General features: G+C 39.5%; 1 protein-coding gene across 2 annotated transcripts in view; it reads left to right on the top strand.

Moving 5' to 3' along the window:
* The window catches only part of JHY (junctional cadherin complex regulator), a 28,951-nt gene extending 6,996 nt beyond the window's left edge, over positions 1-21,955 (top strand). Inside the window, exons 3-8 of one of the 2 annotated variants that reach the window (XM_032802420.1) lie at positions 4,949-5,059; positions 10,360-11,072; positions 12,164-12,446; positions 15,658-15,738; positions 20,060-20,185; positions 21,214-21,955. In XM_032802420.1, the coding sequence (XP_032658311.1) occupies positions 4,949-5,059; positions 10,360-11,072; positions 12,164-12,446; positions 15,658-15,738; positions 20,060-20,185; positions 21,214-21,417 (1,518 nt within the window). In that variant the 3' untranslated portion in view covers positions 21,418-21,955. Of the gene's footprint in view, positions 1-4,948; positions 5,060-10,359; positions 11,073-12,163; positions 12,461-15,657; positions 15,739-20,059; positions 20,186-21,213 lie in introns of those variants that run through there. The other variant, XR_004376768.2, reaches the window with a different exon arrangement.
* The last annotated feature ends 5,574 nt before the right edge of the window (positions 21,956-27,529 follow it).

Genomic DNA, 27,529 nt, shown 5'->3' with positions numbered 1-27,529 from the left:
GAGTTTGTGTCAAGTTGTTTTTTTGGTTTTTTTTTTAGTCTGGAGTTAAAAGTTTAGATAATCAGATATCTACTCAGGTAGATTTGTGGCTTTGAGATCAAGGAGATGATGCAGAGATACTTATTTTCATTAGTTTAGATTTCAGAATAGATGGAAGGAGAATTGGTCGTTATGAATTACAGTGATTTCTAGCCAAGTTGGGAGGGCCATATCACTTTCCAATGGATCCTCACTGGCTAAATAAATGACAAAGTCTAACATTCTCTAAAGGAGAGGCATCCAGCCATCCTTGCTGTACCATGGAGCCTTTGAAGGGTTGAAAAAAATGTGAGGGAAATCCCTGAAAAGGGAAAAAACACTGATTAGATCAGGAGTCGGCAAGCTTTCGGAAGTGGTGTGTCAAGTCTTCATTTATTCACTCTAATTTAAGGTTTTGCGTGCCGGTAATACATTTTAACATTTTTAGAAGGCCACTTTTTATGTCTTTAATATATAACTAAACTATTGTTGTATGTAAAGTAAATAAGGTTTTCAAAATGTTTAAGAAGTTTCATTTAAAATTAAATTAAATTCAGAGGCCCCTGACCAGTGGCAAGGACCCAGGATGTGCCACCGAAAATCAGTTTGTGAGCCACATTTGGCACGCGTGCCATAGGTTGCCTACCTCTGGATTAGATTGTTAGTGTGAGTTAAGATGTATTTTTACAACAGAAGAAACAAAACCCTCGATTATGTCTTCACTTATGCCTGTTTTACAACAGTGTAACTACATTGACTACACTGGAGTTACTCTTTATTTACTGTGGTGTACATTGGGCCCAAAGCCACAGAAGATAAGGCCCTTAATAGAAGTATCAATGTTGTCAGCAGGCTAGGAATCAGCCAACAATCAAAGGTGCCTCTCTAAAACATAATTCATCTTAAAGTTCTTCAAACTGAATTGGACAGTCAAGGCAGGTAAGTTAATCAGTTAACTGAGGTGACCAAATGAGAATAGTTAAGAAATGAATAATAGACATTATAGAATGATGAGGAGTATACAAAAAATAGCATCTCAGATATCTGTGTCAGCATCCAGAACACATGCTCTGGATGTTGTCTTTATAAATGGGATCATTTACCACTTTTCAGCAAGTTAGAATGGTTATAATTGTTAGCAACACAGATAACAGTGAAGTATGGTGAATGTAAAATGTTGCATGAAAATATAGAGCGCTTTTCATGTAATTGCACAAATCAACTCTCTACAAACTTGATACCAAAGGATCCTTATTCCAAGTTACTGTAAGATTGACAGGCCATTCGATCTCTGGGCTATATCTACACCCAAACATACTACAAATGTGTGCTTATGGGCTGATATGTGTGTTCATTAATTCACATTGCATTTTATAAAGCATCAACTTTTTTGTGGCACTGGCTGATTCTTTAAGAACCTGATGATGAGTTTCTTTGAGCGAGAGAGAGAGAAGTAGCTGCCCAATCTAGCTCAGCTGTACTCAATATGAGTTGTTTTCCTCCCTACAAACCTCTTACTTCAAAGCGAGGAACATAATGTACAATTTTTTAATGGCTCTAGACCAAGGCACTCAGACTCTCTGTGCACTGCGCCTTACCTCAGTGTAAACACCTAATCAAGATTGCCTGCGCTTCAACAATAGCAGCCAAATGCAATTCGAGAAGCACAAGCCTTTGAAGTCCTCACTGCAAAGGCCGGTTTTCTAGTCTGGGATAATGACATGCCATGATTGCTGTCTTTGTTGTATCTTTTCAGTAGAGAAGCAATTATGGGCCTCAATTTAACAGAATAGACATTACACAGCTTATGATGCTCAAAATGCAATTTCATTTGATCATTTTCTCAATTTGATTGGTATTAATAGAATAGTTCACAAAAAAATGCTGGCAGAGGTTATGTCCTGTTCCTCTTTCAAAGAGATAATGTAGAAGTATGCTTTACCTGCCCAGTAAACTATCAGTGCAGTGAGTCAGTGGGTTCCACCAAAAACATCTTACCAATGAAACAGCTGTGTTTCTCTGTCTACTGTGAAGAAGAAAACCTATGAAGAGTCTTCTTAATTTGTTCATTTCTTTCTTGTAAGAAGAGCTTTCATTACCATTTGCAGCAATATGCCTCACCTGAAATATCAGCAATCAGAGCTCCACCCCACTAGTGTTAATTCATTTCTGTTCATACCAGCTGACACAGTTACCTGCCTAGACCTGGCAACAGCATATTACCTGTGTCAGCTGTTCTCATACTATTCTCTGTGGATTATTGGTGGGATACAAAGCACTTGCTGTTAGTCCAGAGAGAGGCTGGCCTGATGGCAGTAAGTCAGTATTCAGTTCTTAAGAAACTGTAGCTTGACTCATGCAGTTTCCTCAGGTGCTGAGTGTCTGCTGTGCATTCCTCTGCAATCTATGGGAGCTGCATAGTCTTTCCAAAGAGCATGTGTGTGAGTGGTTTAGATATAAGCCCAGAGCATTAAACTAGGCATTTCACTTGTACACAGCACCCTGGTATAACAGTCAGGTATTTTACCTGAGAACAACCCCCATATGAATGCTTCCTAATTTCAAGTAACTTGCCCTATATACCAAGTTTGTGAATATCTAGTACTCACTTGGATCATTGGCTTTAGGCAGCTCCAGTGTAATCCAGATTGCCTACTCCAGATGGGACCCTGAACAAGTTTGCTGTAGTTGTCCCTTAACTGTGCTGTTTGGATTGCCATGCTGTTATAAGTACCCCAGCCACTACTGCTATGTGGGCTCTTCTTCCAGCTAGGATGCTGATGGAAAAAGAGACAGTCATTAATGATCTGAGCTCAAGTTTGCATAGTTAGTAGTTCCACTGGTCACGGGCATCTTCTCCCTGTGGCCTTTCCCAAATTAGCCACACCCACTTGTCAGTGGTGCTTAGTTATCCTTACTGCAGGCAATGGCTTAGAAGAGCAGCTAGGTGTATTGTCACAACAATGGTTGGGCTGGCTAATTGCTTATTTCTTTGGGTCCTGTACTGTCATATTTAGTTATGGATGATGGAAAAAGCATGCAGTGTAAAAGCAAACCAGGACAATATCCAGCACTAAAGAGGCAGAAAGAAATATAATAGGAGATAATAAAGATAATTTTTTAGTATGGTATGTTTTGTCTGCTGCCTGGATTGCTCCCTGCTCACACCCTTGTGCATTTCCAATATGATACAGCAATGGCATCTACCCTAGTGTTGGCCAGAGCATCTGCTCTTATAGGAGACAGTAGCTAGAGCTGGCTGAAAAATTTTCATTGACTCAGTTTTCCAGTCAGAAAAGGCTTAACTGTTGAAATCTCTCATTTCCTTTTTACGGCATCCTTAACAGCACCATGATGAGTGTGCTTTGCCCTGCTCTGTGTACTTCACCTGCTCTACAAGTTTTGTATCACATATTTGGCAGAACCTGTTACTTGACTTGTAGTTCTGCAGTATTTATGGGGGCTGCTCCATGTCTCTCGCACTTAATACTTGCTTCAGCTGTTGATATTTCTCTGATTCCTGCTGTTTTGTGTGCAGACAGGCAGGCCTGTGTAGCTTCTTGTTCTCCACCCATTGCCTGCTTTGACAATCGGAATGCGTTCTTTGAAAATCTTGCCTCAATTTTGGGTGCTGAGCCCTTCTGAAAATTCCGGCCATAGCATTTGTCCTGTTTGATGTGGCCATATTGATGGTGACCTTAAAAGCTATAGTAGACTATGATCACCCTGAATAACTCCTCAGGTCTGATTTTTGACATGCACCCACTATGCCCACTGGTATGGGGGATGCTGTGTTCTGTGCTTTTGTTCATGAAGACAATGATTTGCATATAAGTAGTTTGCTGCCTACCGCTGGCTGATTACTGTTACAGCCTGGTATAAGTGGTGGAAGATTTATTTGTGCTCTGTGGCTGCACCCATTACTTTTCTACTAACATACCATAAATAGTCATTCATTAGCCTGTTCCTTTATAAGTCAACCGCCCAAGATGCTTAGGTAAAAATAGCAAAAACTGTATGACCCATTCATAAGCCAACCCTATATTTCAGGGGTTGGCAAACTCTGGCTCCTGGCCCATCAGGGTAAGCCACTGGTGGGTTGGGATGTTTTGTTTACTTGGAGTGTCTGCAGGCATGGAGCTCCTCAGCTGGAGCCATTGGCTGGGAATGGCGAACCGCGGCCACAGGGAGCTGAGGGGCTCCATGCCTGCAGACGCTCCAAGTAAACAAAACCACAAGGTATTAGATATTCAATTCAATGATTCCACGGAGTGTAAAATCATCAAGTTTTGATGTAGACTCATTTATAAGCTGACCCCTGCTCTTCAATGCATCACTTTTTTACCAAAAATATTCAGCTTATGAATGAGTATATATGGTTGTTTTGATTTATAGTGCTTTCTGTACTGGATGAAAAACTACATTGGTCTAGACTTTGCTATGGTGTATGTCCTCTCATGATCGTTTTAGTGCAGTGCTCATTGTCTGCATGGCAGTGATGGATGCGTAGTTTACTTTCTTCTGCCTGTGTTAGAGGTATCTACCTTACATATATTGGACAGCTTGGTCATCTATTAGCTTTTGCTATGAGTAGGAGTTCCTACTGTATGCAACTTTCCTTCCTTCTGTTCTCTTTGAAAGTGCTCAGAATGTCATCCACAGCCTTTCCTATTAATGGACACGCTACCATGATCTCTATTAATACTGACTTGTTTGTGAACTCCTTTTGCCTATGTTCCTGTTTGGCCCCATCTTTATCCTGCCATGAGTAATGTAATGGTGTATTTTACCGTTTACGTTTACTGGCATGTGGATTGTTGCTTGTTCAACCTTTCCCCCCCATCCACAGATCTTTTATGCTGTTCTTGGCCCCACTGAACTACTGCAGTGTATAAAGTCTAGTGGCTCTTAATATGTTTTTCTTCTTTAGGTTTCAGATGTTAAAACTGCTGATGAGAGGCTTATTCAGAATGCCATTGACTTTCAAAGCATGGCCATGGATCCTGAAGACAAATGGCTCCAGAGGTCACACCAATTAAAGGTTCCTTTTTGGGTGGAATATGAATCTGGTTTTGGGAATCTATAATGCAAATAATCATGTTCTTGATGTTTTTTCACCTCTAAATTTAATGTATGGCAGATTTGTTAATTTTTTCCCTTTCTTAATATTACTATTTCACAATTCTTTTAATGGTTTTCATCTGAGACTCTCTGAACACTTACAAGCATTGCTGTTAATCATTTACAGTGCACCTGCAGTGTGCTAAACTGCACATCAGTTATGCCTCCGACCTTTGTAAATGCATTCATCATTTTACAGATGGACAAACCATAGTATAAAGAGAGATTAAGTTTTTCGCCCAAGGCCACATAACATGTTAGGAATCCTAGCTCCCAGTGCTATGCTCTAATAGACCATATTTTTGCAAAAGAAGTAGATAACTATAATTATATATATGAAGCTCTACCTCTCTAATACAATGTCAAAGTAATTAGTTGCTAAAGTAAAATAGGTATAGAGATGTAAATATCTTCTTGTTCTACAAGTCTTGTGCACTAAAATCCATCACATACATTAAGCATGGAAGAAATGGACTAGATGATCTCTTGAGGTCCCTTCCAGGCCTACATTTCTATGATTAAGTAGCGTATAGTATCTGCTTTCATAACTATTTATCCTACTCTGTAAATCCCATGACTGCCTACTAACTGTCCAACTAGATAGGTAGCTAGCGGATTTATAGAGCAGGAAAGATAGTTATGAAAGCAGAAAAATTATGCTGCTTGATCTATATGATGGATTAAATCCACAATATACCTCCAAGTCTCAAGGAGTCCTGGATTTAAAAGGTCAAGTCTCTTTAGGATTATATGATGCTACTGGCCCATAAAACGAATACATCCAGTGCTCACTGTTTTTGGTGGGTTGCCAGGGCTTCTTAATTTCATTGTTGCATTCCAAGTTCTTTGGGGAGGGAGGATGCTGGTCTCTATCAGGGGGATGTTTTAAGACAGAAAATGTTTACAGGTGGAGGGGGGTGCACCTTAGGGTCTGTCAAGCTAGGTAGTTACCTAAAATTGATAAATCTAATAGATGACTGACTGCCTTTCACACTAATGCAGTGAAATAATTACCTCTTGGAATAAGGCAAGAGTAGACCAGGTTTCATCACTGACAAAGCTATAAGCACTTTAACAGTACCTGAGAAAGTAGAATCCAGCTAGAACAGATGTGAAAACTATTTTTGGTAGCATCAATAATTAATTTAGTTTGCTGCTCAGACTATAGTCGAGAAGGAGAATGTAAGGACCAAGAGATTCATTTTGTTCCTTTGCTCTTACAATAAAGAGCAATGCAGCTGTAATGTGGAAGATTGTAAGTGGAGTACAGTATTTGAAAGATATGTAATTAGGCATAAATAAGGAATGGAATCATCAGTTTAGGGTAAAAATAAACAGATTATGCTCTGAATAAGACCAAAAATAGTCTCAAACAGATATAAAGGCCAACAGCACCTGATTCTCTGTATCAGCAGAAAATTCTCCTAAAGTCCTGGCTGGGATGATTTAGTTGGTGTTGGTCCTGCTTTGAGCAGGGGGTTGGACTAGATGACCTCCTGAGGTCCCTTCCAACCCTGATATTCTGATTCTAAAGAAAATAAACATGCAGTAAAAAGAAACAAGAGTTAAGCAGTCCTAAAACAGAGTAGAAGGGGAAAGAAATTTGTCCCTAGTTAAGGGTTGGCATAGATCACTTTCCTGTTGGAATAAGAGGGGAACCAAGGACTCGAGTCACAATTCACTCCTTGGTCAGCTCCTGAGCCATCACAGTTGTGTCCTATTTCTTGTCAGGGCAGACTGTATTGTTACAGTTTAGGGTCTAAAAATAATAACCAGAGTAAAAGATAAGTGTTAATGTTCATTGATAACCTTAGCTGAGAATTCTCATTTGTATTTGATTGAGTTCTGTAACAATCTTGTTCTTTCCCAGTTGTTTTTACAAGTAGGGGAAAAAATTGTGATCTTGATTTAATTAATGAAGGTCTCTATTTGGCAATTTAGGAGAAGTGTAACAGTGACTTTCTCAAAGAGTGCTGGAGTCAAAACAATAGGGATCAGCAACTGAAGGATCTTCCTATGCAGCAATTTCAGCCATGGAACAGACCACTTGCTGTATAGGTGGGACAAAACCGAGCCTGCAACAGTCTTATGGTACTGTGCTAAAGCCCTGCGGCCTGATTCTCCACTCCACTGCGCCAGTTTTACGCCAGGTTTCATAGATTTTTAAGGCCAGAAGGAACCATTAGATTATCTAGAAAGTCCAACAACCTGTTTTTCACCGATGCATGTAGTCCAGAAAGAGATCCAGTCTCAAACTGAGAAATTAAGAGATAGAGAATTCACTACTTCCCTTGATAGTTTGTTCCAATGGTTATTCATGTTCACGGTTAAATTGTGCCCTATTTCTTGCTTGAATTTGTCGGGCTTTAACTTTGTTATGCCTTTCTCCCCTAAATTGAACGTGCAACCTAACTTCTTACTGACCTTATAAAAACCAAGATGTTCCAGGAACATGTTCATGTTTTGTTAGATGCTGTGTGAAGTTCTGGCTTGAGGCAAGAGCAAGGAAATGCCATGGGAAAAGGGGAGGAGAGAGTCTGGAGTTTTCCATGATTTGAAATCTTCAAGTTGAGACTGGACACCTTTTTGAAAGATCTGGTCCAGTTCAGCCAGTAGCCATTGAGCTGGATGCAGGAGCTACTGGGTGAGACTTCCCAACCTGAGTGATGCAGGAGATCCCGACACTCCCCCCAGGGATATTTTTCCATAGGAAAGATGGGCTTTTCTCCATTCGTTCCATGTTCCAGGCTGCAGCATTCCCCAGTGAGGAGCTTCTGTCACTTTGGAGAGAGGTTCCCAAGCATTTCTTTGGCAGCTGGCACATGTCACCAGACAGAGACCCTGCCCCTGCTCCAGCTCTGCTCAACCAGCTGTTTATATCTGCTTCTTGGTGTTGAAACCAGTCTGTGAGGAAGCATTAACTGCTAGACTATTGGACTGTCTGCCAAGATAATGCCACTTCAAGTCGACCAAGTTAGGCTGGTATAAAACTGATGTAACTGAGTGAAAAGTCAGGCTCTCCTGGTCTTTACAGGGTCATTCCCACCTGTTTTTACAGACTTTTTGTATGTTTAAAAGAGCTATAACATGGGTATGTCCCATCTGCACAGGTAAGATCAAACATTGTGACAAGATATCCTGATATAGCAGAAATTGCTCTGCAGCTGGCTCATAGTATAGTGGCCAACTGGGTCTATGTGACTATGAAGGGAGAAGTGTAAACATAGGGGGAAAACAAGATAAATATACATATTCTTCTTGCAAGCTTTTCTTCTCCTTCTTGTTTTTGTGTTTTCCTTCTCCTCAGAAACTTTCCCTCACATACAGGTGGCTATGAATCACAGGCTAAGCCCAGAATGTTTGTTTTTTTTGACTCCTAAGGGATTTGAACACCTAGTTCCCATAAATTTAATGAGAATTTGAGATTCAAATTGCCTAGCCTCCTTTCAAAAAAATCTCTGTCCTAGTTTCTGTATTAAGTTTATGCTGAAGTAGCTCAAACAGATTGTTTGTTTGAATTTCCTGCTGTTCATTTAAGGCAAGAAGCTGTGCTCCTTAAGAGAGCAAACAGCAGTTTATGCTATTATTCATGGTAAAAGATGTTCTGTAGATTTCAAATTTCTTAGTAAAGGAAGAATTTTACAATACTACTTGATCCATCTAAGTGGGAAAACAATGGTGTAGTCACAGTTTGTCCTTGGTTCGTGCTGAGACCCTGGGACCCTTCCATAGGTGGCACCATTGGTAAAAGCACTAATCATTATGGAAGAGGTCTAGCTAACGAATTATCATCTTGGCACCAGGAGTCAGGATTCCCCAGGGCTAAAGCTTTCACCAAAACATTCAGCTCTATATGTGGACTTAATACCTACCATTAAGCAGTTACTCTGAGTGCATATGCTATGTAGTGATTGCAAGTGTTGGTAACAAAAGAACCCTAGTGAGACTGGAGGATGAAATGGAGGATTTCAATTCTGATGAAGATTAAATGGACTGAGAATGACTTTGTATATTACCTTTAAGGAAACCTACATCTTGCCTCAAAAGGAACAACACCTGGTGCCTTAATTGGGAAGATGATAAATCTTAAATAAACCCCAGATTTCAAGTATGTTGCTTTGGGTAGTGAGAGAAGTCTCACTGAATTTTAATTCCTGAATTGTTTGTTTGTTTGCTGAGATACATGTTCCAGGATTTACAAGCACATGAATACTTGGTTTAACAATTGAAACACTTTAAACCGTGCACATTGACTTATTTCTTTATCCACTGCAAACAAGCCTAAAAAATGCACCCTTCGAAAAGGTTGTGTGTAATCTAGGCTGTGACTAGTGCTGTGAATATTAGCAGTAAGTAAAGGTTGAATAACTGGAATTGAGACTGCTACATGCAGACAATAACTCCAGGCAAGTCTCTTACTATATATATTGCTGTAACTTGCAATTCCAAAGACATTTAAGGACATATTTACACTAAAGTCACACTGGAAAAATACTTATTTCATCAGTCTGGAGAGCTTTTGACCAATAATATGTCAGAGTAAAGCTCTGCCACTAGCTCCGTTTACAGTATTTTAATTTTTACTGTGTGGGAGAGGGAAATAATTGGCTGCCTGTATTTTTATTTATTTCTACTAAAAAACAGACATTGACATATAATTAAAATCATAAACAGCAATAGCAAATCAGAAGTTAACGCCTTCTGTCCACCTCCCATTTCCAAATCTAGCAACAAAACAACCAGTACACAGAGCCAAATTCTCTGCTGTTGTAAATTGGCACTCCTCTATTGAGGTCAATGTGCCAATTTACGCCAGAAGAAAATCTGACTCCAAAATGGCTCCATTATACACTGGACCAGATCCACAGTTGGTATAAATTGAAGTAGCTCCAGTGAAGTTTACAGGTTTGCCACAGTTTACAGTAGCTGAGAATCTGGTCTACTATACATACAAATTAGTAAAGTAAAAACAAGACAGCTCTTCAGCATATGGTTAACCTTAAGTACATGCTCAAGTCCCACTGACTTCTGTGGAATTTAAGCATATGCTTAAGTGCTGTCCTGAATTGGGGCCTAAGGTTTGTGCATGTAGAGAAGTCCCTGAATGAAAGGTGGTGGTGCAGCAAAAGTATGTGTAAGTTTAGTGTGTTTGTCTCTTCAAGATATCATTTAATATGCATGCAAAATGATCACCTGAGAGTTTCACAATACTCTTTTTAGGATCACCAAAATAAACGGCCCCAGGCAGACAGAACAATATTAAATCGAGTGCTAAGAGAGAGATCTTTACCAGAAAATGATGTCCAGCATCTACCAGGAAGACTAGCAGAACCAAGATCTCAATATCACACACATCGCAATGTATCAGAATTTGAGAACTTTCATATGGATTTGAACTCTTCTGAGGTGCTAGAACTTGAAAAAGATGACAATAGTTCGCTGCATAATTGGTTACAAACAAATCCCTTCGTTGATCCAATTACTCCTTTCATTAAGGCTAGTTCAGCAGCAGATTGGGAGACACACTCAAATAGTTTACAAAATAATTCAGATCTTGTAAACCGGAATCAGAAGCAAATCTCCATGAACTTGGCTTCATCTAGGCACCATCTTGAACTAAAAACTCATAAAAATGCTACTGGGTTGAATTTATCTCCAGCATATATTAATGAAGAAAACAAGAAATATCAGCACAACTTCAGAAACAGACCTCCATATCATCAGCAACATTTACAGAATAGTTATGTTTTGGAGCCTCTTCCACCTGATGGGCACGCCATGGGTCACATGCTCCTAAACCAGAAAAGCATCATATCTACTTACAACGCTAATTTCCAAGAATCAGTAAAAGACCAAGTTTCAACTCAGAATCATAGAAAGCAATTTTATATAGACAAGAGCCGTCACAACAACTGTGTTACCAACAGCTTGTGGTAAGGACCCATGTTTCAAAATGTTATTAGCATAATGGTACATGAGGCCAAGGAAGTCATATTAGAGAAGGCCAAGGAAGTGTTCAGAAAAATCTGATACATTCCACCACAATCATTTATTCATAACTTATAGTTTGTTCATTAGTGTTTGATTTAATAAACAGTTTAACACTATTTTTAAGCTTTGATCTTAGTGTGTTTGTACGTGCAAGGACTACAAGATCAAGTTTAAGAATGGTAACTGAAAAACTGATATTAAAAGAGCAAAATAAAAAAAATCTAGTTGCATCATCCATAAACTGAGTCTAGAGGAGCCTGTTTGTACACAACTTGTTTATACCAAAACCCAGTTTATGGCAAGGTGGAGTGAAAATCCCAAATTGCTCCAGTGCAATTCAGTGCACTGCCGCTCATCTTTCAACACTTGTCTATACTGGTATTCTTCTTTAAAATCTTCCCCAATTGCAGGCCCACCAGAAGTGGTCCTAGTGTATATAAGGTACAAGCAGCTGTTTGCATTTTCACCAATCCTGCGCTTGCTCTGTTTATCAAATTCCCATCAAGGTCAAAGGTTTTGTGTGCCGAAGTTCTTAGAAGAATAAAATCTGAGACCGCTATCATGAAAGGGGCATGAGAGGTTAAAACTATTTATATAGAGCTTGTGTGGATTGATGGTAATAAATGAAAAATCTACTTTCAATGAACACAAAGGGCCTGATTTTCACCTACTTAAAAGGTCTGCTCCAAATCCCACTGAAATCAATGGATATCTTTTCATTGACTTCAGTGAGCTTTGGATCAGGCCCAGACTTAGCCTCAGTTGACTTCATGAAGTTATTCCTGGTATACATGGGTGTGTGAATGAGATCAGATTCAGTCACAAGTGGTCATGTTCACTTCTGACGTTCTGAAAGCTTGCATGCGTAATTCAAAGAGTTGAAAATGTACCCAGCATATAATATCTAAAGGTTTTCAAAATATGTTTGAATAGCAATGACAATTTCAGTTTACAGATTGCTTATTGGGCCTTTGCACTGAGGTCTGAGTAAACACAATTTCCTTCTTTCGTTTTGTTTTGTTTTAAAATTGAGGCCATCCCAATCCAAGCCACTAGCAGGCCCTTCTCCAACCACACAACTTATACAGACAATGGAACAACATCATCAAAAAATCTCTCTTCTGGAAGACACTCACCTTGCCGAAAGGCAGTTCTGTGGCTTGTTTCCACCTGTAATCCCAAGGGTAGAAAGTGACTCAGAGATTAATACAGCAAGGAGTGAAGGAAGCCGAGTGAAAATTAGTCGCAGCAACTCAGAAGGGTACCTGCTGCAAATGGAAAAGCAGAAACAGCTGAAAGAAAAAGGGACTAAGAAGGTAAGAAAATATGAGTGAGTTAGAAACCAATTTTATATTGCTGTTTCCTCCTCTGATTAAATTAGTACTTTGTGCTTGTTATCCATAGATCTCAAAGTGCTTTAAAAGGGGTATTATTCCCATTTTACAGAAGGGGAATTAATACTCCAAGAGGTTAAGTGACATGCCCAGCATCAAGCAACTCAGTGGCAGAAGCAGATTTGGAAAAAGAAAATAACTAGTAGCTGACCTGACCAACTCACTCCCACACTTTATATTCCAAGGAGTTGAAGCAATTCACCGCTGCATCTTTCCACTCCACTTTTCAGAGATGGTCACCTGCTAGAACACATGGGGCACTGTTGATCCTTTAAGTTATTCCTGTGGTAAAAAGGTTGAGAAAGAAGCCATTTGTATAGGACAGCAGGTAGTCAGGCCTCAAGTCTGAATAAGTTGTTATCCTCGTCATGCCTATTTGCCAGTCAGATCAAATCTCTTGGTTTCCAAGGGAATTCAAACTGAACAACATTAAAAGTTACAGGATTTGTGAAGCTAATGTTATAAACATTATTCCAGGTCTTCTGACAATCCCATTCTGATCACTTATTAAAACTGATCTCTTTGTCTCTTCTGTGTGTCCAAATTTCATACTGTAACCATTTAACGCTGATGTAATGGAACAGTATAAAGATGTCCTTGTACACCCATGACAAATTAAATGTTTAAGAAGTTAGCTGGTCTGCACTGAGAAATGCAGCTAAGCTGAAATAATTATTCATGTGCTTCATCTAGGAGGCAGTTTGTGTATTGCTGCTTGACTGCCTCTAAGAAGGGTTAGCTGGATTAAGATAGTAACTACAGGGCAGATTTCCTTCCTTTTCCATTCCCTGTGTTCAAGCCATTGTTTTTTGTACTTTTTTCCCCCCAATAACTTTCTCACAATTAAACGTCTGAAGAATATTGTGGAGAATTGGATTGTTTATGTCTCGCAGTACAACCCAGATTCTCACATTAAACAGAAGTCCATACAAACACACCAAGGTCAAATTTAATTCACACATGTTTTGGCTTTGAAAATATATTGGAAATTACTACAGCTGCTTGAGAAAAACCTGGATTAATTCCATACAGCTAAATGGTTAACTCCTTATATTAGCTTCAGTTTAAAAAACAATTATATAATTGTTCCATAAAAAAAGAGTTCAGATACTTGATTCAAAACAAAAGTCTAATATTTCTAACAGAGTATAGATTTCATTTGTTTGCCGGTTGGGTCTGACTTAAAACATCATCTGAAATACTTTTTTGCTGGTAGAAATTCTTTTGGTATTTCTGTAGCCACTCCATTATTAGAATTACTAAAGTAGAAGGCCAGAAAGAAAATAAAGCAAACCAGAGTCTGGATTATTAAGCATTTTCACTGGCACACTTTTAAAATTTTGCCCAGCTATGAAAGTTAATTGAGTCTCTTTGGAACAGATGTAACGAGATCCAGGAATGCCCAGCCCTCCCCAGACAAGCCAGAAAAGCACCTTATCCTGGAGCTAACATAATGGATGGTTAGAAATGGATTAAGATTAAATTCTGGTTCCCCACACAAACAACTAAAAAAAGGGTTTTGCACGGGGGATCAGCGCAGAGTAGAAGAGAAGTGAAAGTGCTCCCAAGCAGGAGGGTAGGTGCAGTGCCCTTGTGTGGGCTCGGTTGAGACCATTGCAACAAAAACATAGTATGTGATTGCACTAGCAATGACCTTCCTTTTTGCCTGCTCCAGCCAATTCACTGTAAAGGTTTTGTTCCATACTAGTACCGTTAATTTTTAACCTTTTCAGGTGAATGATTGCTTCCAACTAAAACGGGTGAAGGGGTACTGCTCACAACACTGTCAGGTGGCCAAATGAGATTCCATATAGCAGTATTACTGGGAAAAAGTAAACTTTGCAATCCCTAGTTATTAGGAACTGGGTTCAAAGTCAACCTAATTAGAAGGTTCTCGTGTTACTTATGGCATTTCTGAGAATGGAAGTATAAGGGCACTCAAAGATGCAAGAAGAATTTGACTAGCCTCATGGGAAAACAGTGTCTAATTGTCATGCATCACCAGGTTAATATTGTAAAGGAGAGTCATTTTAGAAACTATTCCATATTGTTTTCATGAGATAAAGGGAATCTCTGACAACAGAGCACTTTGTTGATTGGATTTATGAGCTGTGGGATTTTTTCCAAGAAGTTTATTAATTTAAAGCTACCTGGCCAGATTCTTCTCAGTTACATCAGTGTAAATTAGGGGCAACACTGATGACTTGAGTGTAAATCAGGAATAATTTAACTTGTGTAACTGAGATCAGAATTAAACTTGGTCTACCCAAACCATCTTCTAGAGCCTCTACCTTCATCCCCATCCCCAGGTCTTCTTCCCCTTCTTTCCATTCTGGGTGAATTCTTGACTCCACTGACTCTGGCCATTGATTTCAGAGAGTCCAGGATTCCACCTTGTGCCTTCTCTCCCCCCCGTCACTGAATTTGCTATCCCAGGCACAAAGGCTTTAGTTAGTTACCAGGAGAAGGATACATATGAACTTCTCTTTTATTACCGAAAACAGGGTGTTTTCTGTAGTTTTGCTACAGGGCTTTGTTCAAAAGTTCTGTTAATGTAATAACTGTCAAATGCATTGTGATTTTAAGCTGTTTAACAGAATTCAGCTCATGAAATGCAAGACTGGCAAATTACACACTGGAGGGGGTTTGCCTGTTAGTCATTCAAATGCCTACATAATATGGGAAATTTTTAAAGGAATATTATCACAGGAAATGAATTACATTCATTCAACCTTAAGTTTGCTCACTTTACTCATAAAGTAAGGTTGAGCATGAAACCCAAATTCTGCCCATCTTGTGCACATCCGTTACACACCGTCTTTAATTATGTTATCATATGCTGTAGTACAAGCGGAAATTATTCATGCACCTTAAATACACAAGCATTCATGTGAATGCTTTACATTTCAATAAACAGTATTTATTTTCAAAACTGTTTTCTGTACTCCCTGGCAAAAACTTTCAGAAAGGCAAACCCATTTTTCTCCTGTTCTGTGATTATACCTGGGAATGTAATTTATAGTAGGACATACCTGCTCAGGGTTAAGACACCTTTAAGACTTTTGCATTACTGAGGGAAACTTTTGCCCTCTATACCAACAGTTAAAGGAAGATATTTTTGATTCTGTCTTAGCCTTCTAGGCCAAGAAACTACATGAACCTGGATGTGAAGTTCGGAGGCCTTGGACCTGACTATGAAGCAGTCAGAGAGAAAGTAAGTGTCACAAATAGCATTTTGTCTGCCTTTTTTGTCACAAAGTTATACCAAGTAACCTGATGTAGAATGCACTGGAGATGAAAGCACAGTTGATAAAGTAATTAAAAACTGCCTAGTAGGTTATGCCCTTAACTCAAGCTAAATATATTAAATTCCAAAGAGGACCGTCCTCCTGAATGTTAGGAAAGCAACGAGTACATAGATGGGCATTACCATCAAATAAATGATAAGGATAATGTTCTGGTCAGGCATCTGTTAACCACGCCATTCATGAGTCCAGCTAAGACAATAAAACAAAACGAAACACTCAGATCTTTTCTACCAGTTAGGTTAAGAAGTAGCCCCTTTTTTTTTCCATGTGCATCTCTCTTGCCAGGTGCCCTCTCTGATCCATATAAACAATATTGATGCAGGTCCATGGCCACCTAGCACGTCTTGCCTGTCATTAGGCTACACCCCATCGCTCTTTGGAATTTTTTATAGAACACTCAAACTTCCAGCTACCTGTGCTAAAAGAGACTCTCCTTAGCAATACAGGGTTTGTTACGCAGTTGAACAATTCTGCTTATCCGTTAGCACTCATTCACACTAGCCAGTTCATTGCAAAACTATGTATAAATATGTGCTAGATTTAAAGACCTGGTTTTCACAAAACCCACAGGTAATTTTTATAGATTCGTAAGTCAGAAGGGACCACTGTCATCATCTAGTCAGATATCATGCATAATATAGGATAGGATTTCCCTGAATTAATTGTTCATTCAAGTGGTTGAACGAGAAGATCTCAGTTAGAAAACCCATCAGAACCACTGATAAGTCATTCTAGTGGCTAATTACTCTCATTTAAATATATACACCTTATTTCTAGTCTCAATTTGTCTAGCTTTCAACCACTGGATCAACTTTCAGTCATTAGAGCTTGTTATATCTTTGTCTGCTAGATTACAGAACCCTTTACTATCAAACTTAACTATAAGGCATGTTTTCAAATCCTTTAATTATTCTTGTGGTTCTTCTCTGAACTCTCCCCAATTTTTCATCAGCCTTCTTGAATGGTGGACACCAGACCTGGACACTATATTCCAGTAGCTGTTACACCAGTGCCAAATACAAAGGTCATATAATCTCCATATTCCTCTCAATATTTCTCTGTTTCTAAATCCAAGAGTCACATGAGCCCTTTATAGCCACAGCATAGCGCTGGGAGCTGATCATCAGTTGATGGGCCACAATGAACCCCAAGTCTTTTTTTCAGAGTCCCAGCTTCCCAAGACAGAGACCTCCATCCTGTAAATATGGCCTACATTCTTTGTTTCTAGATATGACCTTTCATTCAGCCATATTAATACATGTATTGATTGCACCTAGCTTGGCAAGAGAGCCAGATTATTCTGTAACAGCAACCCATCCTCTTCATTATTTACCACTCCCCCAATCTTTGTGTTTTCTGAAAACTTTATCAGTAATGACTTTGTTTTCTTCCTAGTCTTTACAAAATTATTAAATAGCATAGAACGAAGAACAGATCTCTGAGGGACCCCATCAAAAATCATCCGGTTTATGATTCTCCATTTACAATTAGATTGAGACCTAACCCCACTTCAATAGGTGCCACTGATTTTGTATCATTCTAGTTTCTTAATCAAAATGTCATGTGGTACCAAGACATCTACATTTATTATAACACCACTATATTGTAGTAGCACATCCTCACCTTGTGGGCGCCCCCTTGTCTCTGGTAGCAGAGTTGCATGGAGTCCTTGTCGATCTCCTCCACCTGGGCTGTCCTTTGGACCTGCAGCAGCCTCTCTCAGTCTGTGTCTTCTCCTGACTCTCCCTCTGGGTATTCTGTGGCTTGGCCTTCCAACCAAGTCACAAAAAATGTAAACCCCTGCCAGGGCAGCAAGAGCAAGTCCAAATAAAAGTCCACACAAATCTTCAAACTAACAGCCCTTCCGCCCCTCTTGGGCTTCACTTGTTAACTCTACCTCAGGGCTACCCCACCAGGAGCCTCAACTGCTAGTGCAGTTTGCTCCTCTGCTATTTCCTGTCTATTAAACCCTATCCCAGGGCTTCTCTCAACCAGACAGACTTGTCTTCTAGGCAGTCTCTCTTAACATGAGTTCCCTCAGTCTGTTTGTTAGGCCTAGCTCTGCCTCCTCTGGCCAGGAGGCAATTAGTCAATCGCCCCTCCCAGGTGCAGAACGTGACTAATTGGGGTTCTTTCCCTGGCCTTGCAGATGATGGAGATTATGCCCCATCACATACTTTTATCAACCCAGCTTGTAATCTCATAAAAAATAGAAAACAAGTCGGTTTGAGAAGATCTATTTTCCATAAACCTGTGCTGAGTAACATTAATTATATTATCCATCTAAACCAGGGATCTCAAACTCAAATGACCATGAGGGCCACATGAGGACTAGTACATTGGTCCAAGGGCTGCATCACTGACACACACACACACACTCTCTCTCTCTCTCGTGCCCCCAGCCCTGCCCCGACTCCACTTCTTCCATGAGGCCATGCCCCTGCCCCACCTCTTCCCACCGCTTCCCCCCATTCCAAACCCTTCTCCAAATCCCCGCCCTGCCTCTTCTCTGCCTCCTCCCCTGAGCATGTGACCTCCCACTCCTCCCTCCTGGAAAGAACAGCTGTTTGGCAGCGGGAAGCACTTGGAAGTAGGCAGAGGAGAGGGGACATGGTACACTGGGAGGGATTGGGAGCGGCGGGTGAGGGGAGCTTGGCGGCCACAGGAAATAATGGGGGGGACCCCACAGGGAGCTTGCCGGGCCACGTGTTTGAGACCCCTGATCTAAACTCTTTATTACAGTCTCATATCAGCCATTCCATTACATTGTGGAGGATCTATGTCCGACTGACAGCCTACCATTACCAAGGTCATCTAATTTACCTTTTTTTAAAATACTGCCACAACAGAAGTGTTCTTCCAGTGCTCTGGATCTTCCCCACTGTGCTAAGACTTGTTCACTACCAACATTAATAGTCCAAATTTCCTTTGATATCATGGATATCTGTCCAGAAAACTCATGCATGCACATAAAAACGAAGAAGTGTATAATAGAAGGAGAGACAATTATATCTTTGATAGTTTCATGCCTCTAGTTTTGTAGTTCCCAGAAGCAGGTATCCATTAAAGGAATTTTCAGCAGGTGAGTATACAACTGAAGGCAAGTCCAAACTGCTTTGTTCTTTCTGTGGTAGTTGAAATGTACATGAATGACTTTAACATGATTGAGCTGCACTGTCATTCACAGTCCAGAAGACAGTCTTATTGAACCTTGGAAGAGAAAATGAAAGTAAATACAGTTAAGTAAGTGCAACAGGGAAGTAGCTGAATGCACATTACTCACTATTAAGCAAACCTCTGATCTTACCAAAGAGGAGATGATTGTCAGAGAGAGAGTCTGAATGAAAAATATCATTTGACCTCTTCACTGCTAGTGACTTTACTAGTTACATTAAGCAGATGTACATCTCAAGTGCTGCAGAACATATCCCGCGTGCTTTTGCACCTCACTGATAAGACAACAACTATTTATATTTATATAGCGTCCTTCACAGAAATATCACAGAACATTGCGTAGCTAAAATGATAAAATCAGCAGCCCTTTGACAGTTTAAAAGCTATAGTGATTTCTTCAGCCTTGCAGTAAATGAGATAGATTGGTCATCTCAAATCTATATCAATAGAAAGAGATGCATTGCTACAAAATGGCCTTCGTCCATACAGCAGAGGGTTCTGTCTCTTTTTAACACTTTGGCAACACTTGTATAGCTTGTCATGCCAATAAAGTGTTATTAAATTACAATGGGGGGAAAAATGAATGTTGACACCAGCTCCTAACTGGGGCAAACTAAATTACCTTGCTGAGCCTGAGAGTAACAAATGGTTGGAAACAGAGACAGAAAATGAGTGAAATAAATGGACTACAGTTATTCAAGGCTTTAAATGCAGTAGAAGGACTTTAAAAATCAATGCAAAACTGGACAGGTAGCTAGTGCAACCATTTTAGAATGGAAGTAATATGCTGAAATAGGTATGTGGTAATAAAGATGCAAACTACTCCATTTTCAAGTAGCTGCATCCTCAATATAACAAAGGAGGCGCTCTTGAAAATAAAGAATTACAGTTCTCTAACCTTGAAAAACTAGATTTTTAAGAAGATCTTGCTGAGCAATGATTAGTGGCATTTTAAACAGCCTCACGGGCGTAAATGGGAAAGTCCGGCAGTAAAGGGGTTAATAAACTGGTCCCTCAAAACTTTAAATAACCATTAAATTTTTCACTTGCCAGACAGAAAAGTTAAATAAGCAAAAGGAATATGCAAAGCAAGTTAAGGAATACAACATGAAGAACATTGCTACTGCGCAGAAACCACCAGCAAAACCTCCAATCAAGTCATCATTATCAAGACATAAGGTCAGACTAGAAAGCATCTCATTAGATGGGGCTCGAACTCTCATTAAAGTGAGAGGAAGAGGACTTGAGAGACTGGATTCTGCATGTGTCCATGGGCCTCCAAGAACCATGGAAAGTGAATTCCTAGAAAAATTTTGGGTTGGGTGCCAAAAGAGGTCTCCCACTGCCATTTTTATAGCCTTTTAAAACAATCCCAGACACTTCTAATACGGAGAGTTCCTCAAGGTCAGTTACCTATTAATTATTTTTGTACAATCCTCATTGTATTCCTTCTCTTGTCAAGAAATTTATCAGCCTTCAAACTAACCAGAAATGAAATTGGAAAGGGACTCCATTTACGTTAGTCTAAGCTTTGATTTTAAAGTCTTCAGGAGTATCTCAACATCTTATCATTCTAGACCTTTTGTAATGTACATTTTGGGGAAGGAAGGGGGGTCTATTATAGAATAAATCTCTGCTTTCTGAAACCTGCCACATTTAGGCTATGAGGAACTCACTGCCACAAGGTATCACTGAGCCCAAGAGCTCAACAGGAATAAAAAAAACAGAATTGATATTTATAAAGGCTTGTGAGAATATACAAAATTATAATAGTAAATAATATTTTTGTTATAAAAAGTTTTGGAAGAGATATAAACCTGCATACTTCAAGGCATAAGGCAACCTCTAACTCAGGGATCGGCAACCTTTGGCATGCAGCCCATCAGGTAAAGCCACTGGTGGGCCAGGATGGTTTGTTTACCTGCAGCATCCACAGGTTCGGCTGATCGCAGCTCCCACGGGCTGCGGTTTACTGTCCTAGGCCAATGGCGGCTGCAGGAAGTGGCACTGGCCGAGGGATGTGCTGACCACTGTGGAGTTTCTTGTACCTGCCTCTAAAGCATCTGGTACTGGTCATTTCAAGATATGGAATTATTCCATCATTAATCTGATCTAATATGAAAATTCTTATGTTCTCTTGCCATTTTAAAAGTGTTGTTCTGATTTTGTTGTTAATTTCAAACTTCTTTCAATCTTTATATTATTAGGCTCTGGAATATGCTAAGAAGATTGCTAAACCAAAACCTTTCTCAGCAAAACAGTCAGATGAAGAACCAAAAGAGGAAAGAACTCCAGCACATACTTTAAAAGGACAGAATTTACCTCAGATTTCCTCACTGAAAACTCTGCAAAACAGGCATGAAATAGAGAAGCAAGTTGTGGATGCTTTCAAAACCCTTCATATTTTATAATAAGTTTGAAATTATTAGGGAGCTGTAGAGGGTAGACAGTATCTGAACTGTTTACATGGTGCATTAAATTATGTATGTTTCACAGAAAGAGAATTTCAGGTCTCCACTACTTAAATAAGAGCCTCTACCATCAAAAAAAAAATCGATTTCAAAAGGTGAAGTATTTTCAGATCAATTGCCCTTATTTTAGTCTAATTTTATTATAGCCAAATTATTATTTTTTAAAGCATAAACTTTATTTTAGAATTGTGCTTCTTTTTATTCTATTGTTTCCTTCCTTGGAATATCCTGATTAAGTTTCTGCCTTTTTCTGAGCAGTTATCCAGAAAGAGTGTCGAGTGGATTTAGGTGCCTGCAAGGTTCAGTAGGAGTTTTGTGAATTGCAGCAGAACCTAAACCTGGGACTTTGATGCCTAAATGCATTTGTAAATCTTGATCTGTATGTCCTATTAGCCTTTCCCAAAATACTCGTTCTTTTTATGCTGTGAAATCAACCTACAGCTACTTACTAAAACATTTTTTATATTTTACATAATGAACTTTTAAAAGTATTTCCATCAAACCTAAAAACCATCTGAGTAACTCTGTGGATGTGTCTATCATTATTTCCCTTAATATAACTTGAACTGAAATTAAAACAAGACCATTTCCATGATGCTCACTGAGCCATTGACCAAAGAGACATGAATTAATGATAAAATATTTTAGTTCTGGCCCACGTTTCCATGACCGAGAGTAGACAGGTGTCAGAGATGTTAGCAGCAGTATATGATTAAAGAGTACCTTGTGTGTATATGGTGCTTTCCAAACACAAGCCCTAGACCCTGCTCCAGAGCAGCTTACTGCTGGTTTTAGACAGACAAGTACAATACAATGGTAAAATAAGAGAGACCAAAGATGGCAGAGGAAGATCTGCAGAGGAGGCTTCACTTACAGAGAAGGTAGACAGGTTTCAGAGTGGTAGCCGTGTTAGTTTGTATCAGCAAAAACAAGGAGGAATCCTTGTGGCACCTTAGAAACTAACAAACACATTTATTTGGGCATGAGCTTTTGTGGGCTAAAACGCACTTCATCAGGTGCCTGGAGAGGAAAATACAGTAGGAAAATATATATAGCAATACATGAAAAGATGAGGGTTGCCTTACCCAGTGGGGAGGGGTCAAGACAACTCAATTAAAGTGGGCTGTTATCAACAGGGTGAAAAATCACTTTTGTAGTGGTAATCAGGGGGGCTCATTTCAAACAGTTCAGAAGGTAGAGAGAGAAGTGGGATCCAAAGCCTCCTGAAATCAATGGAAATACTCTCTCTGCCTTAAATGGGCTGGGGGGTGGGAAGCCATTCCAAATATAGCGGCATCACGAATAAAGCCATAAAGCTGAGAGTGGGAGAAGGTGACAAAGGAAGCAACTGAGAGGATTTGTAGGAGCACAGAGTGAGTAGCAGGAAAGAGAGTTGGGATGTAGAGCAAGGCAAAAAATGTGAGGACTTTTGAAGGTGAAGACGGAGAGCTTGAACTGGATGCGATAAAAGAAAAGAAGCCAGATTCAGCATTGTCCCATGGTCAGGGCACTGGACTAGGGTTGGTCACTTGATTTCTGTTTACAGTTCTGCCCCGGACATGCTGTGTGACCTTGAACAAGTCACTTCACCTCTCTGCACATGGGTTCTGCCCCTGCTACTCCCGCTCAGATCCCCTGGATATGTATTCAGATGGCTAGCGCAAGCTGCTGCCTGTTCCCAGCTATCCTGCTATCTTTAGCACACTAGCTCAAGCAGAGCTAGACTGTGCATATCTGTTTGAGCTGGGAAGCACAGACCCAGCTGCAGTGTAGATCTGCCCTAAATATATGTAAAGTGCCAAGCACAGTGGGGTCTGATTTCTTTGGAGCCCTTATATGCTACATAAGAAAAGTAAATAGTTAAGAGATGTAAGGAGGGAAAGACGTGGTCAGAATGATGGGAAAGGAAAAGGTACTCAAGTCTTATAAGGAAAAAAGACAGAATTCTGACCCAGTCCCAGCAGTTAAGCCAGAGCTGATTCTTTCATGTTTTATATAATGCAGTGATCTCTAATTTTTCGCCCAACAATTTTACAGGTTTGGGACCTTAACAAGTTTTTAATTTAAATACTTGTGCCGGATTTAATTTAAAAGTAAAGCGGTACATCTTAAATTAAAAAGATGGAAAAAGACAACCACCTCATTGTATTACCTTAATATCTGCAACATTTTCCTTCTTTAAAACAAACAAAGAGGAAGCTGTTGTCAGATTGTCCAAGAATGAAGCCAAACTAAAACGCTCCCAATAATGAAGAAAGTAAAACATGAACCAAACACAGGCCATCAATAGTGATACAATAGTTAATTATGCAATTGTTTCTTCCTTATTGGTTATTGATTCATTGTCACAACATCACAGCAAGCCCAGGAGTTTAGAGCCTCATCTAGGGCAGGAAAATGCAGACAAGTAATGGCTCTTCATCTAGACAATCTGTCATTAGCTAGGAGTAGTTTGAAGATACACTGAGAAACTGAGCAGAACACTGAGGCTAATCAAGAATTACACTTTTGTTAGGAAACAGCCTTTAACAGATTAAGTGTAAGATAATAAACAGATGTGATTCTTATGATGGTTCTGCTTCTTTAACTGTGTAAACGAAGAATTAAATCCACAGATGAAACATGATAAGGAAACGCACAGAAAAGGAGTGTTGGAGAACACATACTAAGCATCTTTTTGAAAGTAGGCAATTTCTGCAGGTTCTTGTTGACTCTTGGGTTTGTTTTCATCATACATTATCTGCATAATAGATATAGAATCCTGGTCCTGACTCCATAGTTATGATTGCATCCAGGTTCCATCATAAGCCCTACCCCCAATATATTTAACTGTGAATATTTGGCCTGAAAATTGCCTGATTTACTCTCTGGGCAAAGGAGAATTTTCCTGACAAGTTTCAGAAGAAAAAACAAAAATTCAAAATTCACCTGGATTTGAAATTTTGACCGGTATCTTAAATTCCTTTGGATCCTACTAGCCACAAAATGCCTAGTTACTACTCCTTCAAACTTTCTGTGCAGTTAAATCACCTTGAAAACAAATGTGCGGGTTCACTTTAAAAAAAAAACAAGTTGTCGTTAAGGAAAGTCATTAACAATAGCTGGATCTAATCAAAATGATTATACTGCATGTGTTAGAGCCGAGGTCCGTAGAATCCTCTGGCCTAAGCAAAGTTTGGTCTTGTTGAAAGTGTGCAGTGGAAGGGTTAATTGGGGAATACAGCGCAGAGAGTGAATGTGAAAGGCTTAAGTCTCTGTGGATGTACTGAGTTTCTGTAAAAGGTAAATATGGAAATGAGTTCTGAGAAATATTTTTAGTCTTCTAATGGGTTAATTCGGGACTTTTGAATAGTTAGATGCAAACTCCTGCTAAGAGTTGAAGGTAATGTCACAAGTTAGCAGGAAGACCATTTTGCTTAATAAAGGCAGGCCATTGAAAGACTTCCGTTGACTTCTGTGGGCTTTGAATCCCACGTTAAATTATTGAAATCACTCCATGCTGTCAAACACTGGGAAACAAATAGCTCCTAGAATTGATAAGGAGTTAAGCATCAGTGCCATATGTCATTGGAAAGGTTGCTTCCCCTAGATTTGAAATGAAACCTTGATTACTTGGGCCTCGATTCAGCAAAGCACTTAAGCATGTGCTTAAAAGCTTTGCTGAATGATTACCTTAAAACAGGGAGACTTACAATCATTTTGGTCTATTTACCATAAATAATATGGAATCACTGGAAACGTGCATGAGAAAATTCTCTACCTAGAGGTCTGGTTCAGGTAATGTGCAAAACATTTTGCACTTAAAAGTACAGCAGCAGGCAACCGTTTTGCAGCTTTCAGTGGATCCAGGACAAAAATTGTCCCTTCTTGGATTTTGGATTTGCTCCCTCTTACCTCTTGGCCCTTCAGCTCTGTTTATCCTCAGGAGTCCCATTACACAGACAGTTCCATACCATGCCAGTTAGAATTGCTGTCCTAATTATATTTTTTAAATAAAAGGGTAACATTTTGAAGCATTTCTGGGGAAGGCCATAAACTTGTTGCCTCTGCTTAAAAGTGATAATCCCCCTTTAATACAAACCTGAAGCATCTATTTTTAATTGAACTTTTAGATGAATATCAAAGAGCTATTTATGCGTATCTAATATTTTAATTAGCGTATATTCTCAATTTAACCCATTAAATCCCCTTTGATGATCTCCATGTTTAGTGCTTAGCCCCAGATGCTAGAGATAATGAATACTGGACCTTTTGATTTAATGAGAACTTCTGCCTTTCTAGCCTGTCTCCTTTTGTATCCTTTTTTCCCCCTCCGCGCTATAGAATTCAGTTAATTGAAGGAGTCTCTCACCAGCACATATTAAAGAGTGGAAATTAGCATCCCTTTTCTGATTAGAAAATGCAAGCAGACATTTTCCCTTTGATCTCAGGATTGAGTTGAAGTAGGCAACAGCCCCCTGAAAATGAGCTGATGGCCTTATTATTAGGCTAAAATGCAGATGCGTCCATGTGTTGCAAAATGCTTAATGTCTTAATTGATCACCTTCTTCGCTGTTTGTCGTCCTGGTACCTTTTATAGATCATGTAAATTGGGGGGGGGGGGCATGCTTTGTTGTTTTTTTTTAAATAGTGACCTTTTAAGGAACATTAAAGGGCGCCCACCAATTTCCCTGCACCCCCAATACTAAAATTTTATCAATAAGCCCTGTAATTAATAGGATGCTTCCCCATGGCAAAACAATAAATAGTCGCATGAACACGATCATCTTGCAGACTATTTGCAAAGGACTGTATTTTCCCCAAGGTGAAATTTGAAAAGAGGTTATTTTCAGTGTGTGTGCAAAGGAAGTCTTTTGATCTGCTTTGATAGTCATGCAAATTCTTTTTGCACCGAACAGATAACAAGGGACTGCACAAGTAAGTGATGAGCATCCATCTGCTCAAAAGCAAAGGCCAAAACTTAATGTAATTCAAATGAGAAAAAGACAAAGAATTGAATAAGAAATTGGGTTGAAGTTTGCATTAAGCATTTGGGACCACATTAATGTTGACTTAGACCCTTACTTTCATAATGAAATCAATGGGACTATATGGCTATGCATAGAGTAAAGTGTTACTCACGTGAGTATGGGTGGTAGAATCAGGCCTTCAAACAATTAACCACGATGCATCCGAGATTGTGCCTCCTCTAGCTCTGTAGTGTAGTGGCGGGAAACGTTACAGCAGCATACCTCCTCCGCAACTTCTTCCAGGCTACCTTCATCAGAGTACATTATAGAGCTGGATCCCTTCCCTCCATGAGCCAGAGCTGTTTTGTGTGGCTGCAGTCACCTAATGGTGGTAAAATCAGCAACGTGCACTGAAACAACTTGTGGCGAGCTAGGACGCTTAGCCAGGTGGTAGGTGTCACCTTGCTGAGGTGGGGATACCTCAATGATATTTACATTAAGGATATCTAAAGAATCTCTCTCCCCCCACAAAAAAAGTAACATACTAAATCTATTTTTATTTCTTGAAGATATAATTGGTTTTATGCAAATATTATATGGGTGTAAATATCTGGAGTTCTCTTATATGTAATTATTCTTCCTACTGTGTCTTTTCTTGGTTTCCTTCAGACCTCTCAAAAACTCTCTTTTTTGGGGTCGTTCCCCTCCCCCCAGGTGGGTTTGATTTTTATAGGCAAAAAATATTGTGCTGTGAAGCTGAAAACGTGCCTGAAAAATTAATGTCATTAGCATGTGGATTTTTCACCACTGGAGATCGTGTATTTAACCAAAGAGACGATAAGTTCTGTTTTCCAAAAAATCCCATCTAACAGCCACATTCATCCCTGGCATACTCAGTGGAGTTGTCAGATTGCCAGCAAACTCAGTGGAATTACAGTACGTAAACCCATGATTGGGGCTCCCAGGCTGTATGCAAATACAAATAATAAATAAATAATCATTTGGCCTCATGTTTATACTTCATCGTATCTGAAAATTGGCACACAGATCTAAATTGAATACGGCCTCCCTGCACAACCGTTGCAAATGATGGTGAGACAAAA

Source organism: Chelonoidis abingdonii, chromosome 18 (assembly GCF_003597395.2).
Source record: "Chelonoidis abingdonii isolate Lonesome George chromosome 18, CheloAbing_2.0, whole genome shotgun sequence".
Lineage (NCBI taxonomy): Eukaryota > Metazoa > Chordata > Testudines > Testudinidae > Chelonoidis > Chelonoidis abingdonii.
This window is presented reverse-complemented; position numbering and strand designations above follow the sequence as displayed.